The sequence below is a fragment of the Crotalus tigris genome, unplaced genomic scaffold (assembly GCF_016545835.1).
Source record: "Crotalus tigris isolate CLP2741 ecotype Arizona unplaced genomic scaffold, ASM1654583v1 scf7180000017536.10889498, whole genome shotgun sequence".
NCBI lineage: Eukaryota > Metazoa > Chordata > Lepidosauria > Squamata > Viperidae > Crotalus > Crotalus tigris.
This window is the reverse complement of record NW_024096460.1, coordinates 4,391,992-4,409,583: the sequence shown is the minus strand read 5'-3', so window position 1 is coordinate 4,409,583 and position 17,592 is coordinate 4,391,992. Positions and strand designations below refer to the sequence as shown.

The following is a 17,592-nucleotide window of genomic DNA, read 5'->3' as shown; positions in this document are numbered from 1 at the left end:
ATGTCTAAGCTCAACCTGGAGATGTACGTGAGAAAGAAACAGATGTTAACATAATGGATTTTGTATACTATAGATTTGTTTAAAGAACAGAGTAATCTATTTATAATCACCATATAAAGTCCAAAAACTGGTTTTATAATTCAGTATAATTCAAAATCTACGCGTCTAAAATTTCATAATTGGACAAATCCTATAAACTCAGATCCCTAAGAGTCATGATCATGCAGTGAAGATTAAAAAGTCTGAAAACAGATTGTATGTTGATCCAGGTTATTGAATTACTTTCTAATATGTGAAATTGTCTCCCATTATGGTATTTCCTCTCCACACTTCATTTGCATTATATAGCCTTATGAGTAAGAATTGTTCCATATTAGCATTAGAATCCATGAATTTTTGCAGGTTTAATGGACTATTGGAATGTACTTTATGTACGTTAGATATATAAAAGAATAATTCCTCATTAATAGTTGTTGTAAATGATCTGAAGTAATATATACAGGTAGTCTTTGACTTATCACCGCAATTGAGCCTAAAATTTATGTTGCTAAGCAAGACAGATGTTAAATGAGTTTTGTCTCATTTTATGACCTTTCTTGGCACAGTTGTTAAGTGAATCACTGCAGTTGCTAACTTAGTAACACGATTGTTCAGTGAAACTGGCTTCCCCATTGATTTGCTTGTCAGAAGTTTGCAAAAGGAGATCACATGACTCCAGGATACTGCAACCGTCATGAATATGAACCCACTGCCAAGCATCAGAATTTGGATCGTGTGACCATGGGGATGCTGCAACGGTCATAAGTCTGAAAACCAGTCATAAGTCACTTTTTCAGTGCTGTTGTAACTTTGAACAGCCACCACATGAACTATTGTAAGTTGAGGTTTACCTGTATTGTCGAAGATATGAAGAAAGACTTCTTCGGAACAGAGTTTCCAACAAAGGCTGTTATATTTGTAAACTCTCACTTCATTTGATATGTCACTTTCATGCTATATTAAATCACCATGGCACAACTCCCATCCTTTATGCCCACCTATTAAAACTACCACTCTTTTTCCTCCTCTGGTTTTCCTATCAAGCAGTACTATGGCACCTTGCTTTGTGGGAGTTCCACTAAATTTAACGTTTTCTTTTATGTAATATAAAATAGGTTTGAGGCACGATAGCCAAATATTTGTTGGTACTGTATATTCCCTTTCTACTTCTGGAAGAGTCCTTTCTCATGCTATTATTGAAAGACAGTATTTGAAGATGGGTGCTTGAGGGAGTCTTCCTTGCTTTGAAGCTGCTTCTCTCTGAAGATCCTTTCATAAATTACGTGAAAGGGAATGTAAAGTCAATCTTGGGAAGAAATGAACAAGCCTTTAAAGGTTGTGTGGGAGTAAGGAAATTATGGAAAAGGTCACACATTCCTGTAAAAGAGGCAAGCTTGAGAAAAAAAATGCTAAAAAAACCTGCTTTAATTTTGTTTAGTTTGAGCTGAAACATAGAGAAACCTGAACATGTTTTCAAGATTCTGTTAGTCTACCTTGTTGCAAAAAAAATAGCACCAGAGTCGGGGTGGCGCAGTGGATAGAATGCAGTATTGCAGGCTAATTCTGCCAGCTGCCAGCAGTTTGATTCTCACCGGTTCAAGGTTGACTCAGTCTTCCATCTTCCCAAGGTTGGTAAAATGAAGACCCAGATTGTTGGGGACAATATTGTGATTCGGTGCCTGTTTCTTGAACTGGCCTATTTCAAAGAGCTGATGCTACATTAAAAAAACAACAACACAAATCTAGATCTTTATTTCCCACAATGTTCTACCTCTTAACTATTGCTGTTTTCTGCTATACATGAATACTAAAAGTGACAAAACTGTGAGAGAAATCCAGTGTTAAATATTATTATGGCTTGTCACACAATCAGCCATATGTATAATTAGATTGGATTTGGCATTTTCATCTACTTATCCAGGCCAAGGACTTGGGGGTAGGCAAATATTATTTGATGATGTTAAAGGTATTGTTTGATACCCATTTGCCAAGTAACATTGGGCAGCTGACATTAAAAAAAATACAGATTTTTAAGAATCTCCCCCCCCTAAAAAAAAGAAAAAATATCAAAAAGCCACCTATCGCATCAAGTGCTCTCCTTCTCTAACAAATAATCCAAAGGAAGTACAAGCAAACATTATCAAAAAAAAAATGTTGAGGTTGGGAGAAAAGGTGAAAGAAATTATGTTGATAGGAAAGTTATTGTTGATTGTTTATCTTTCTGAGCTGCTTGTCTCCCTCAAAGAGAGATTCTGGGCAGTGTACAATAAAATGTTAAGATATAAAACAGTTTATATAAAAGTAAATATTTAGGAGGAGGCAAGAGGCATTGAATACTTTTTAAATTAATTAAAATGCGAAGAGAGGGCTTTCAGGGGACTAACCAGCTCGACATGAGGCTGCAGAGTCACGTTTTTTATTAGTTTATCAAAGCATAAAAGACAAAAAGACAAGGAAAAATGAAAATAAAGGTAAAATAGGGGAGAAAAAGGGAAAGAGAGAAAAGTGTAGGATAGAGGGGAAAAAGAAAAAAAAAGCATTGACTTCCAATTCCAAAGCAGTAGAATAAGGTAATAATATGAAACTTCAGCTTTTTACTTTTATATAATAATATATAATATCCATTTCTGTAACACCAAACCTATCTAATCAGCAAAACCCCAAATCAAAGTTTCATTTTTTCCACCTCAATCATGAAATCCAAAAGCGGTTTATGAGTAGAAACAAAATTAATTGTGTTCTTTATGCAAAGCAGTCAGTTTAAGCCATCTTTGCTAACTACCTCCATCAACTTTTGCAGCCATTCGTCCACTGTGAGGATCTAAGTGTCCTTCCATTTTTGTGCATAAAGTAATCTTGCTGCCGTCAACATATATAACATCAGTTATGATGCTTGAACTCATTTTTGAAAGACTAGGAGAGTGAGGAGCTGCCTAACCTCTGAAAGATAAATATTGCAGAGGGCAGGAGCAATGGCAGAGAAGGGGCTCTTTCTAGACCAGACATGTCAAACACAAGACCCGGGGGCTGGATGTGGCCCACAAAGCCATCCTGGAAACAGTGAGGGAACGGCCCCTGCTTCCTTGGCCCTGGCCCAGGCTGGCCGGGAGCCAATGTACAATTTTGTGGTGGCCATCTATGCTGAAATGCATTCAGTCTTAGCTCCACAAGACCGTCTGAAAACAGCGAGGAACCAGCCCCTGCCGCGTTGGCCCCACCCCCTGGGTGCATGCTGGGGAAGTGTCCCCCTTTATGAGGAATGAAGAAATGCACCATCGCCTGGAAGTGGCCAGCAAATGGCCCTCGCCTACTTCACATATCCGGCATGATGGGCTCTGACCTGGTCCCACCCCTTTCTGCCAGAGACCCTCAGATCTGTCCCACTCCTGCCCAGGCCCCCACAGGCTTCCTTGCCGTGAATGATGTAGAGCTGACCATGCCCACCTAGTAGGCCACACCCACTCCATCCATGCCCACCCAGTAAGCCGCACCCACCCGGCCCCCAGAGGGCAACTACAATGCTGATGAAACTCAATAAAATTGAGTTTGACACCCCTGTTCTAGACCCTGCTAGTCAGGGTTCTTTGACTGATGTGTCTGTAATTCCTGCCTGACTGGGTGAGATGGGCTGATGCAATGAGACAAAGATTCTTATAGATTTTTCCATGGCACTTAACAATGAGCTAGCCAGATCCACAGGTGAGAAGTTTCTCAAGCTCTAACCATGGTGAGGCAACACTAATTTCTGCAAATGTGCACATGTGGGATTATTCGAAAAATATCTTTGATTGTGTGATATGAGACTTTTTCTGATTGGCAAGTAACATACAGCTGTGTAAATACAAGGTCTGCTCTGGAAAATCGTCTCGTTCTCCAAATATAGCCCTAAAACATTATTATGTGAACGGGTGTGCATGACTGAGTCAATACTATTGCTGAAAGTTAAGCCTACATGTCTGAAAGCATGCTGCATTTTATTTTAATGATTCTGGATGAACATGGCCCCATTCTGGTCTGATACCCAGTTACTCAATTGCTATTTTTGTTCAAGTGAATCTCTTTAAGCTTTAAGGAATTCCATTCAAGCGCTGCTCTGTAATTTTATTATAGTAATTTGTTTTAGGGATATGGAAACTAAATTATCCCCATTCTTTTATAGACTCCAGGGGACCTCATTCCCATTCTGACTTTTACATAGCAAACCTCCCTTTCTTTTTCATTTTAGTGAGAAGTTGGTTTTATACCAATAAAAATTGCCAGCATGGTCCCTTCAGTTCAGTTTTGGGCTAAAGTTGAAATGCGGATTAAAATCTTCATTTTCTTCACACTAAGCTGCCAACGTGGACTGAGTATTGACATTGGTTGTTTGCAAGAAAAAGTAATCTGCACCTAAGACAAAGCTGTTAGAGAAATATTGTTTGCAAGTTTGGCATTGCAGTGTCTATATTATATACAGTAAACTTCTCTGGTGACACTTAGATTTTGAAACTTCTACTTAAAGAGTCTTTTCTTTGGTGAGAAGATCTTGTTTAGGTTGTTTAGGTTGTGCTATGAGAAATTTCTTTTGAGCTATGCTATTAATTTTTATATGAATTTTAGCACTATTGTATTTATTTCTTATAAATGATTGGGTATAAATGGATAAAGAAATAGCAAAAGTAATCTGAAATTGCAGAAAGGGTTATATGCAGAAGTTTTATATTTGTCCATTGTCTACTTCACAGAAGAGCAAAACTTAATAATAGAGGGGTTTTTTTTACTACTCGAATTAGCATAAGAATTCCAAGGCTATCTTTCTTCTCAAGAGAAAAAGACCAAAAGATCTTTAAAAAATAAAGGAATCAATAGTGCAGTAGTGCCAGTTCTTCAGTTTCCAAATAAAAAACTGCTCTGGTAGTTGTAGGTGTGAGAGAAATAAAGAGCACAAAACTTTATATTGATAAATTACGGATTAATTTGTTCTGAAGCACAGAGCCAAAATTCTCTATTGGGGCAAATCAAAACAAGTTGAACAATGCAAAATTATTATAATTATTATTATAATACTGCCATCAGCCAGAATATAATTCATTTCCTATTATATACTCCTACATGGAATTAGGCTGATAGACCCGACATTTTAAGTCATTTTAACAATATTATGATCCATTCTTGCACCATAACATCACTTATTTGTCATTTAGACAAAGGTCCTTACAGGACATTAGTTTCAGTCTGATTTTATATTTAATTATTTTCTTTAGAACAGTTTGTCCTATGATGGATTACAATCTTGGATCACAGTAGAATGTTCCATTTACATATTTGGGTCATAATGATAGAGCAGAAAGGATCAAAACCTATTTACTGTAAATGGCTACAGGCTTTTCTTTTACTCCATGCTACTGAATCTGGGTGTACTGCACCCTTTAAAATCTAAAATGCATTCTCTGACTCTTTTAACAAAAGTATTTGATATGGTTTCCCTCTCTATACTGTCCAGGTTCCATTAATTCTCCATTTGTGATGCAAATTTAGCAGAACTTGCGCATTAAATAATATCCAAATTATTATTGTTATCCTAAATGCTGAATGACATTTGAGCCAATTGAATAAAACCTAGATATAGTGGCCTGTAACTTCACAAAATAGAAATATATTAAATGATAAGAATAACATTTAACTTTGTAATGATGATGGATAAAAACCAATTACTCTGACAATTTTCCCCAATGTGATTACTCAAAAGCAGAATGTTTCCAGCTATCTTTATTTATTTTGCTAGGTTGTTAAACTAATTAAGTACCGTATGATGAATTAAGTCAAAAGAGTTGTACATCTTCCCACATCAAATCAAAGTGTACCAGATGACAGGAAGGAGAAGATAGATAAAAGCACAACAGTGAAAACATTTAAACACTGAATAGTTCAATTCTGCAATGTAATCATGTGAAAAATTGTCATTATTGAGAAAGATTTGCATCATAAGAAAAGATCATACATTTGATTACATTCACGCTGCTATTCATTTGATAAGCATAAATAGCCCAGAAAAATTATTTCCATGTTATTCTGTTGCTTTTATAGCAGCCTTGGTAGCAACGAGAGGAATAATCCAGTGCTTTACACACTAGTATTTTGCAACGAATATAAACTGTGGAATAGCTGTTGCGCAATGTGAAGGATTTAAATCTAAAGCTGATGCTTCTCCTGTTCCTTGAAGAAAAAAGTTGGTATGTACTATCCATTTTGCATCTGAAAGAAATGGAACAAAGAAAGATGTTATTTTTTGATAGAACCTGCACAAATACAATTTCACTGTATTAAACTAGCAATAGAGTGCTCCAGTGAATATCATGCTTGAGAGTATTTGTTCAGAGATTTACTATTTGCAAATAGTTACATATTTGCAAATAGATTGCTAGTCAACCAATTCTGATAATAAAAAAACACAAGAATGATAAGAGGAAGATTTTAAAATGAACAAATTTGAAAAACCATATATATATTCCTTACTTTCTCAATCATTCCCTTCAATCTATTTGTTCTTCTTTCATGTATTTTTTGTGGTTCAATCCCATTCATTTTCATATGAACAACAACCTGTATTTAGCAATTACAGTTATCTACCTTGTCAAAATTGTGAAATTTGGTGCATTTGATGATCAGGAAAGGTTTTCACAAGAGAGACTTGGAAACAGAATTAGAGACTAAAGATAACTGGTATATAACAGAAAGATTAAGAGCATGTTGGCAAAAATAATGGGAGGGTGGGATGGGATCCAATAACAGATAGCAAATGAGCCAGTCAAATCTAAGTAGAACATAGAGTATTAAGTTAAGTTATGTTTGGTGTTAAGAAACAGAAGGAAATGGATCCAAATTTGCTGGGCTGTAACTTATCTAACCCTAGTAATCATGACCCTTGGCTGGCTGGTTTGGTAAGTATCAGGTTGAGAAAAGCTGATTCAGAGGCATTAAAAGAAAGCTTCCAGAAGAGTATTCTAGAGATGCAGATAAAGTGAAGACAAAATTTATCTACATAGGATAGAGAGGCAAAAAAAGTAATGATTCTGTGAAGAAATACTGATTTGTTAGCCTTACCCTTTATTTATCATGATATAAGTTTCAGTTTTGAAGTCGTAACGGTTTGGGGATGCCACACAAGAGTCCATGAATAATATTTGATTTCTATTAAAGCTGTGGAGCGTGGCTTGGATAAATGCATTCTGGTTCAGGTTCATAAAGTAACCCATGTTATTTATTGGCTGTGTAAAGAAAGGTGACTCATAAAATAAAAACTCCATATGAAATTTTGGCCCTTGATTTGGGCATTCAAATTCATCAATGTTGTGGGTGACTTCCATATTTCTGCTGGGCTCCATTTTGCAGGTGAATTGAAACTGAGGATTTACGCCATTCCCAGAGCTGCTCACAATATTGGTGAAAGTGCTTATCTTCCCATTATTCTGTTAAAACATCAAGCAAAATATATAAATGCAACCGTTTTTAAAATATTTGATGTTCATCTATGATTTAGTAGGAAGAATTGCTGTACTAACCCTCTATTCTCCTGAGAGAGGAACTAAAGACTTAGATAACTTCAATGGTTTCACAAATATTGAAATACTTCCCTCCCTATAGTTCTTTTAAGGTAAAAATATCAGGAATGAGAGACAAAGAGCACAGGAATCTTCAAACTGCATAGCAAAGTCTCTGCACAGGAACTATTGTAAACCAGAAAGTCTTTATTCAAATTTAAAAAATGAAAATATTCAAAAACTGTTTTAAAACTAAGGTCTTAGGAAAGACTGAAGAATCTCCCACCCTCTCCCACTTGCTTTTTTTGCAGGTGCTATGATAGCAGGCGCATTGGCAAGGCTCGTTCTTCTGAGAAAGATAGGCCATTTAACTGCTTGTACATTTTTTTTTAGTTTTTATTTTTCCTTTTTTCCACTATACAACAAAAATAAAACTGAAAAAATACATTTTTTCCCTTAACACAGTGGTTCTCAACCTTTCTAATGCCGCGACCCCATAATACAGTTCCCCATGTTGTGGTGACCCCCAACCACTTATACATCACCGGATGCCAGGGGCGTGGCCAAAGAAAAGGGGAAAAAATGGCGGACAGCCTTGTTTGGCGACCCCTGTGAAATGGTCGTTCGACCCCAAATGGGGTCTCGACCCACAGGTTGAGAACCGCTGCCTTAACAAAACTGTCTTATACATCTCATATATATTATTTACAATTTATTTACATCAGTAATCATGTCTTTTTCTTTCTTTGTTCTAGCCAATCATAACATTTGTTCCATATTTCATAAAATTCTGTTGCCTCCTTGTCTTTTAATTCTAGCATAAGTTTATTCACTTCCACGCATTCAAGAATTTTGTATATAATCATATCGTTTGTAGGTATGTTTTTACCCTTCCAACACTGAGCATATACTATATGGGCTGTTGTCAATGTATGTATAATGATGTGCTGGAGTTGCTTTTTGATCTTTAAATTTATTATACCCAGAAGAAATAGTTCAGGTTTGAATTAAATTTGCATCTTAGTTATCTCCTGTATCCAGTTCCCTATCCATTCCCAATAGCTCTTTGCTTTAGGGCACAGCCACCACATGTGACAGAATGTTCCTTCCTTATTTTTACATTTCCAGCATTCCGGATTCATATTTATACATTTTGGCCAATCTCGCCGGTGTTAAATCCCATCTATAGAACATTTTGTATTGATTTTCCCTATATGCAGTTGACAATGTCAGTTTGCAATTTATGTTCCATAGTCTTTCCCATTCTTCCAGATTTATATTTCGGCCCACATTTCTCGCCCATGCTATCATTGGCCCTTTCACTATTTCTTCCTCCAGATCTACCTCTAATAAATATTTATAGGTTTTTGTTAAAAAAAATTCCTTTCTTAACTGTTAAACTTTTATCCAATTGATATGGGGTCTGGCTTATTCCGTGCTCTTCCATATCCTTACTACGTTTAGATTGGATCTGTAAATATAGCCACCAATCTCTGATTATTCCTTGTTCTTCTAATTTTTCTCTTGATTTAATGTTTCCTTGGCTTCTAATAGTTCTTTGTATCTAATCATCTTTTTCTTATCTAAGGTGTTAGGGTGAATCATCTGCTTGTACATTTTTTTAAAGACTGACAAATGGTGTATTATCATTTCTGCATTTATAGTACAGCTGTAAGAAATGTAACAGCAACCCACTTTCTCTGGCATTTTCATGTAATGATGTGCCTTTCTAGGTAAAGAAATAATAAGCTTTCAAATGTAATCAGGATTTAGGAAATGATAAAATTCATTGGCTAGCTACATATGTTCATAGTAGAGAGTGCATCGCATCACTCCAGTCACCATTATCTACATATGGAAAGAAACTATGACAATGTCTAATACTCAGATAGCCAGAAAGTCCATCGTGTCTCGGAATTGCTTTTGAATTTTTCTAAAGCAGGAGTTGAAGTCCACATATTTTAAAGTTGCCAAGTCTGAAAAACACTGCTCTAAAGCAATTCAAAGGCACATGATTAAATCCAATGCCTTGATCTGATTGAATATCAGATCATTTGGAGTGTGTGAAAAGCCATGTATACTTATATTCGGAAAGGGACACTGAATACTGTACTGTATTTTCAAACCATAGAATTATTTTTTTAAAAAAAAGAATCACAGAATTTCTTTTCAAGAGGCAAAATTCTATGATGGCTGCATTTCAATAAGTATTTTTCTTTTGCCCTTAATCTCTCACCAAACCCATCAAGGTCTTACAGAACCCATTTTAAAAATTCCAGAGCTAGACTATTTATAATGAAGGCAAATAGATTATTTAGACTCATCTACCTTGATTAAGAGGAAATTTCACTCACCTAAAGACATTTATCACATCACTTAGGGCTAGATAATTTATTACTGGGTTAACTGGGTCCACTTAATCTAATTTTGTTATTGTTGGTTCTGGCCATTTGGTATAAAGTGTTTTAATATCCACTAATTTAGGTGATCAAATATTGGTTAACATCTCCAAATAAGAATTAGTTACAGCATCTCCTTAAGCACAATTTATTGCAGGAAAAAAATTGACACTTTAAATTTTTGAGATTTTTTTTTCATCCTTAAACCTTCTAAAATAACAATCATTCCATTATAGAGAATGATTATCATATCTGTCATATTATCAGATACTTACTTCCCGTTTGGTTCCACAACCATCATATGGTATATAGAATGTAAACTTATCTTCTGAAATGTCAGGTGTACAGGTAGCATCACTTATGTACAAATTACAGTCAAGGCAGCCCTTTGAAATGAGATATTGTCTCCCAATAACTGCCTTCATGTATTCCGTATAGCAAGAAAGTGTTACTGTACAGTGAGAAAGGAAATGTATTGTCAGTAAAAAGAAGAAAATATATAAAATTGTAACCAGGTTTCTTTGTAAATGCAGGTATTATTGATTTAGCATTAGTTAAATAACAATTCTTATGGTACTTTCAGTAATATTTTTCACTCTATATTTCCATATTAGTCAGCAATAAGTTCATAATGTTTTACTATTATAATTATTTATTAGATCCTTTCAAAATTGTTTGGTATGATTGCACACATTAATACCAGGGTCTTATTAGCTACAATGCTCCAGGTGATTCAGTTGCAGCATCCTAAGTAATAAGTTGCTGGCTTTGTTTCTTCCTATGTTCCCATCAGTTATGTTTTTGCCACAATCACTTTAATCAGTAATTAAATGTTTGAAATCTTCTCTACCCTTCACCATGACCTTAAGCAGCAGTGAATTGGAGGGAACATTTCTGTCTAATACACCACACACCTTGTGGACATGGATATTTGTGGTGGTTTCCAACAGAACTCCCTTTTTACGACCGTGTAATCCCTACTCGAGATAGAGTCGGGGTGGAGATGGAGCATTTACTAGCTGGATGCCCTTCCTGACACCTATATGGAGTTCACAAAAGATTTTTTTTTCTTTGTGTCCTAGGAGAGAAACATCTGCCACTACCTAGGATTGAAGTCTCAGCCTTCTGAGAGGAAGGAAAGCACCTTCCATGCCACTCATTTTGCTACTGAATATAATTATCTGAATTTTTATGTAATGCCATAGGCCCATGAAAATGTTTAATGAAGTAACTGAACAACAATAAAAATTACCAAAATCTGTGGTATCATCTGGAAGAGCTATGAAAGAAAAAAAAATAATATGATTAAGGCATCTTTTACAAATTAGCTTGTAGAAGTAACTTAGAACTATTCTTCAAATACAAAGCAGCTAACCCTTGGAAAATAACCAGGCTTACTTGATGCTATGACTAGAAACCAAGCAACAATCAAGCAGTGGCCCCATGACTGGTTAAATAAATCATGGCATGTGTATTTGGCTAGGATTCCAAACAGATATTGCAATGAAAGTTAATGGTGTAACAACTGGGCCTATAACCTTACAGTCTGCTTATTCTAGGACTGAGAGAAAGAGTATGAACAATATTGTCTGAGATATCCATATTCAGTTTATTTATTTATTTATTTATTTATGAGACTTATATACCGCTTTAAGTGCGAGCACTCTCTAAGCGGTGTACACCAGTAAGCAATGTATATATATATTTACATTGCTCCCAACAATCTGGGTCCTCATTTTACCTACCCCGGAAGGATGGAAGGCTGAGTCAACCTTGAGCCGGTGAGATTTGAACCGCTGACCTGCTGAACACAGTCAGCTAAAGTGGCCTGCAGTACTGCACTCTAACTGCTGCGCCACCTCGGCTCATATACAGTTACTGTATTGCTAGTTCAAACATTATATAATATGTACAAAGAAGCATTAGCCTTTTATTCATTAGGAACATTAAACAAAACAAGCTTGTGTAGAGGAAGCAAGATTGCAGCTGGAAAGCAAACTGAATACTGTATGTTAGAGATCTAAGGAGTATATGGTGTATGTTAAATAGAAGAGATCGGGAGGTTCAAATGAGGGAGATACAAAATCTTGAAATTTGAAGTCTTAAGAAATTCAATTCAGGATCCTTTTAAAAAATCATCATGAAAACAATAATTTATAGGATGTGATTATTCTCTAGAAAACATTAGTTTTCCAGAACCTGTATAAGGAATACCAATTATGAGAATTCAAACTTCTTTACCAATCAATAAAATGAGTTTCCTAAAGCCTATCTTGGAATACCAACAACTATAAGGTTCCTACATGGCTATTTGCTGGTTGTTTTGCAATATAACTTTCCCACAATTTTATTTATTCGATTAACATGGGAATATCTGGATTGGATTTTGTATGCTGTCAGATGGAGAGTGAGTTATCCCTTGGAAAATACAATATCTGGTTTGGAGATATCCCCAAATTGGGGAAGGAATCAGGAGCAATCAGGAAAAGAAAACAATATAGATTTTTTTGGGGGGGGGGTATTTAAAATACATTTCTGCAGCATGCCAGAAACTGGTCCACACAAACAAGTGAAACCCCATTTGCAGGAAGCAGGCAGCACGTGAAACCATGCCCCCACTGGTCTGCAGAAAAACATCTTTCCACAGAACCCTTTCCACAGTCCCTGCTGCCCAAAAGGTTGGGAGCTGTTGTTTTAAGGGATACTTTGTAAGTGCACTGAGTTTAAAAACATGTTTAAAATAAACAAAGCTATTTTGATCCTGAGCTCTGATCTATCAACAGATACAGATTTATTTGACATATACTAATTTGTGGAACAAGGTATAATAACAATAATCACATGCATATATGTATGTTTTATGTATCACAAAAACATTGCTTACTGGCTATCGTGGCCACTGTGGTCGTTGGTGGTGGTGGTGGTGGTAAGGCTGTTGAAAAAAAATATTTGCAACACTATTATTCCATATTTTAATTTACAGCGTTTTATTACCAGGTTTTCCTAAATTGTACTCTTCTGCAATGTTTGCAGAGTCATCATTAAGCTATCTCAGAGAATTGGGAGATACTATGTTTAAGGAGATGTAATTTGTTGTTTTAAAATATAAAACCCGTCTTAAAGTTCAGCTGGAGGGAAAATGAAATGCAAACTGATGACTAGAGGCAAAAGTAATTGTCTTCTTCCATGACCACAAATCTACCATTTAGACATACTAAACTACATGTAGGTAGGGGTATGAACTGCTCTGAAATGATCAAGATTGCAGTATTTTTTTTTTCCTCTGTCAGCTGCCAACCTAGGCACATACGCATCTGCAGAGAAAGGGAGAAACAGGAGGAGATTAAATTTCTTTAGAAGCACCTGAAGGCTGGCAAGCAGGGTTCAGAGGTCAGAGCAGCAGAGACAAGAGAGGGAGTTTTCTTCTAGGTTTGGTGCGAGATGCTGCTGGAGTGAGAGGTGACTTGACAAGTTATAGAGCAGAGGACTGCAAGAGCCTGAATTCCATTTGTTTCAATTCAGCAATTCAGCTAACTAGTCATTGAAAAAATATTTAATGTTTGTGATAGTGGACAACTAGACTAGAGCATCTTCACAGGGAGGGGCCATTCTGGGCCAGAAAAGTATTAAAAATACTTTGATCATGTCCAAAGCAAGTTCTAAGGATATTCTGGAATCCTTTGTCAAAATCAGATTTGGAAGTTTCATTCTATCATTTAGGAAGAGCCTTGCTGTAGGTCCTCCTCCTTGTGAAATTAATTCAATTTGTACATTGCCTGCTTCCCAACTATGGGAGCTCAGAAGAAAGCAGAAGGACAAACAAATAATAAAAACAACATGGCAATGACTTCCCCCAGCCCCCCCCCAAAGATGGAATAATTGGGCAACAACAAGCACCCATCCACTTTGTACCTTTGTTTTTATTTCTATACTCTCAACAACTTTATTTTTATATTTGTAGGTACAGATAACATCAATTCATCAAAGGGGTCCACTGTATATTGAAGGGACTCAATGTCAGTGAAATATAATGATTCTTTTAGGAGAGAATGGCAAGAAGTGGAGCAATACCTAAATTACTGGTAATAATATAGAAATTGGACAGGAGAATGATTATCGTGGAGCAGTCTTACTTGGAATTACAGTTTTCCTTGGAGGGACTTCTCGATAGTGTGCAAGGAAGCCTTTTTCACTCACGCTAGAATCACTCATAAATACAATTCTCATTTTGTTTGACGAAGATAGGTATCTCTTTCGCGGACTCCAACAAATTTTTCCAAATGAAGGTGATGTTGAGAAAGGGCCATCAAAGATCTCAACAAAATCAAGGGTGCAGAACCTGGTAATTTCCAGTCTGTGGAGAAAAAGATGAGTAAGTGAATTCTTTCAGAATTACTCGAAACTACTACTGTATCCAGACTTGCATTTTTTTAGTATGTTAAAACTGTCCTTCCTCAACTACTTCCACAGAAATTGTTCCATTAAAACAGAGGTGGACAACCAGACATCCAATAATGCCCTCAGAAACCTCTGAATTCCTTCCTTGTCTTCTTCCAAACCAACAACTTTGCTTCAATTCTGAGGCACAAAATGTGCAAAGTTATTTATGTGAGCCCTAAGACAGATATAGCAGAATTTCAAAAGATGATATATCTAAATTCTTCAGAGGGAAAAAGAAAAAAAAATCATGGTCCACCCACTTTATATTAATTATCTTGCCTTCTTCAGAAAATTAAGCTCCCAGGATGGAAAAGTTGCTCACCACAATATTAAATCTAATGAAAATATACTTTATTTTATTGTATTATATTTTACTTCTAATTCTATGGAAACTCTTTAGGTGATTAACCATAATCATATACCAATAAATAATACAATATATTTATATTCTATAAACTCAGTTATATAAATTTTAAAATAGTAAAATAAAATCATGCAATAATTATAGCACTGATAACAAGCGAAAGGTATTGTTTTATTTTGCATATGTTCTCCCTAACAATTCAGTTTTTCAAAGCCAAAAATGTGGGACCAATCTTATTTGAGAGGCTATATCATGATATATGCCAGTGGTGGCGAACCTAGGCACACATGCCAGAGGTGGCACTCGGGGCCCTTTCTGTGGGCACACGCACCGTCGTCCCAGCCCCACCTCTCCTCGTGGTCCCCTCACCAGCAGCCCCTCCAGAGGAGAGTAACCCCCAGGCACGGGCTGCACAGAGCAGTGCAGCCAAGCACTCCGCCCTCATGCCCTGTCGCGGGCAGATGATGCTGCAGGGCGTGGGCGGAAGGTGTGGCACTGCAGGGCCACTGAGCGATCTGTGGCAGGCCGTGAAGGTGGCAGGTGGCCCTGCAAGACGGGGTGGGTGGGACCGGGCAGGCTGGGGGTGGAGCAGCAGGGCAGGATGGCGGACTGGGTGGTTTTTGGGCACCCAGTCTCTAAAAGGTTCACCATCACTGATATATGCAATACTATAAATAGAAAGCAGAGTCACGTATAAATTTTATGCATCTACTATAATGCAAAAATGCATAATATTCAATCACATTCAAAATTATAATTTGATTAGGCTTAATGAAGTAATAGGCCATTTGAGATCCTGTGTTTTCATGATCAGCATTCCTGGTATAAAGCAAGTACAACTAAATTGTCATTATATTCTGCTTTCAAAGAGGCGTCTCTCAGATCATAAGCAAACAAAGAAAATTACTTCAAATCAGTTATTATTTTCAGAATTTTCAGTTACAATAGATAGAATTTTCTTGTGGAATACACACTATATTCCTTTGCTGTTCTCTAAGGTTCCATTTGTAAGAGCCTCATATATTGAGAACAAAAATGGTTAAGTTAAGCAGAAATTGGACAGAAGGAAAAAAAGTAATGAGGTCCTTTCCATATTTTTTTTTTCAGTCTGAAGTGCTGTAACTTATAGTTGTTTTACAAGATCAGCGAAACCTCTGTATATGAGCAGAGAGCAACATAAATATATATACATTTCCCATTTTATTCTTAGATCTTTGTATTCTTGCAGTCTTAGGATACAATGGATAATAACACATATTTTAGTTTATAGATCACTTGTTTATAGAACAGGGGTAGGCAACCTTGGCTGTTTTATGACTGTGCTGGCTCAGGAATTCTGGGAGTTGAAGTCCACGAGTCATAAAAGAGCCAAGGCTGCCTACCCCTGGGATAGAAGGATCGAGAAAATACCCTGAGTTCTATGGAATAGTTCCCATAAAGCTTTCAAATTTAAAATATGAAATATGTTTAGTTACAACAGTTTGTAACTAAAACAAGAATTTGTGGTAGATTAATAAAATGATTCAACAGCATTTTCATTGATGATCTAGCACATCCTTTATTACCTGAAAACTTCAAATCTTAGTTCTACATGACGTCTTTCCTCCACCTCTATGTCCCAAACACAGTAAGAATTCTTTGGGTAGTTTGAAGGATAGAATGGACTTGTAAATGAACCTGAAGGACCTGTGAATTTGCAGCCATAGAGACATTTGCCTAGAGGGAAACAAATTAATAAAGGCCAGTGAAGAACTTTATTAGTATAGTGTGTGTGTGTGTGTATGTGTGTGTGTGCGCGCGCATGTGTATAATTTTAGTGAAATAAATACACAGAAACTCCAGGAAACAGCACATGCTTACATAGGTCAAATAAAACTATTTATAAAAGCATTCTGGGAAAAAGAAAAAAAATAACTTGAGAGGAAGCAATCTATGTTCTTTGCATCTGGGTCAATAAAAACTCAACTGAAATAAGATGAAAAAAGCAGAATGCTAAAGACAAATCCATTGTGTGCTTTTTAACTTACCTGAGAATGGGTTAGTGAAAAAAAGCAAGAATATATTGTAAATATATTGCCTAAATATGCGAAAGGTTGGAAGTATCCTTGCCTATGTGATTCTATCTTTTACATTTATAAAGATGTTTGAGATACATAAAATTTAAAACTGAAAATAGTACCACCCAATTCATACAGTACATTATTGTCAAACATGAGAGAAATTGTTAAGCAAGGAACTGGACTAGGGGAAACATAACTAAATATGGGATCTATTAGTTTAGATTTATGAGAAGGAAACCTCTATTTATTTTGTAGCTACGGTAAGTATTCTGTGTTTCAAATTTGGTGAGCAATTCCTTTTCAGCCCTTGACATACTAAGGTGGCAGTGTGAATGCCAGATAATAGTAGGCTAACTATGTGTTATCTTGTGGGTTTTTAAAAACTATTATTATTTTAATATGTTAAAAAAAGGAGATGTGGCTTTCAGTGAAGGAAAGGAAAACTACTTAGATCACAATCCTACATGTGTACAGCTGGAGAAAATGTCAATGAATTAGTTTCTGGAAAAAAATTGTTCATAGGTTTTTAATCTTAAGTTACTTAAGTGATCTTAAGTTAATTGATGCTGAAAAGAAACTTCAGCCCGATAACTTACCAGATGGAGTGTGCTTCTGAGTGATAGGAAGAGTTATAGATTTTGATGCTAGAAGAAGGAATACATAAAAACACAGTTGCTTGAATAATGACAAATCTCAAATTTAAGCATCTTACAATTAATATTGCTTTGAATCCTCTGTTCAGTTGAGATTTTGTATTAAGGGATACCTCA

The 17,592-nt window shown here is 36.1% G+C and overlaps 1 protein-coding gene across 1 annotated transcript in view; it reads right to left on the bottom strand.

Moving 5' to 3' along the window:
- Window positions 1–5,771: 5,771 nt before the first annotated feature.
- Window positions 5,772–17,592, bottom strand: part of LOC120311716 (deleted in malignant brain tumors 1 protein-like) — an 88,251-nt gene continuing 76,430 nt past the window's right edge. The window contains exons 60-67 of the mRNA XM_039351583.1: window positions 17,419–17,466; window positions 16,328–16,478; window positions 14,092–14,312; window positions 12,843–12,890; window positions 11,211–11,237; window positions 10,234–10,409; window positions 7,123–7,487; window positions 5,772–6,273 (exon numbers count right to left, since the gene is read on the bottom strand). Coding sequence (XP_039207517.1) covers window positions 6,075–6,273; window positions 7,123–7,487; window positions 10,234–10,409; window positions 11,211–11,237; window positions 12,843–12,890; window positions 14,092–14,312; window positions 16,328–16,478; window positions 17,419–17,466 — 1,235 coding nt within the window. The 3' untranslated portion in view covers window positions 5,772–6,074. The remainder of the gene's footprint in view (window positions 6,274–7,122; window positions 7,488–10,233; window positions 10,410–11,210; window positions 11,238–12,842; window positions 12,891–14,091; window positions 14,313–16,327; window positions 16,479–17,418; window positions 17,467–17,592) is intronic.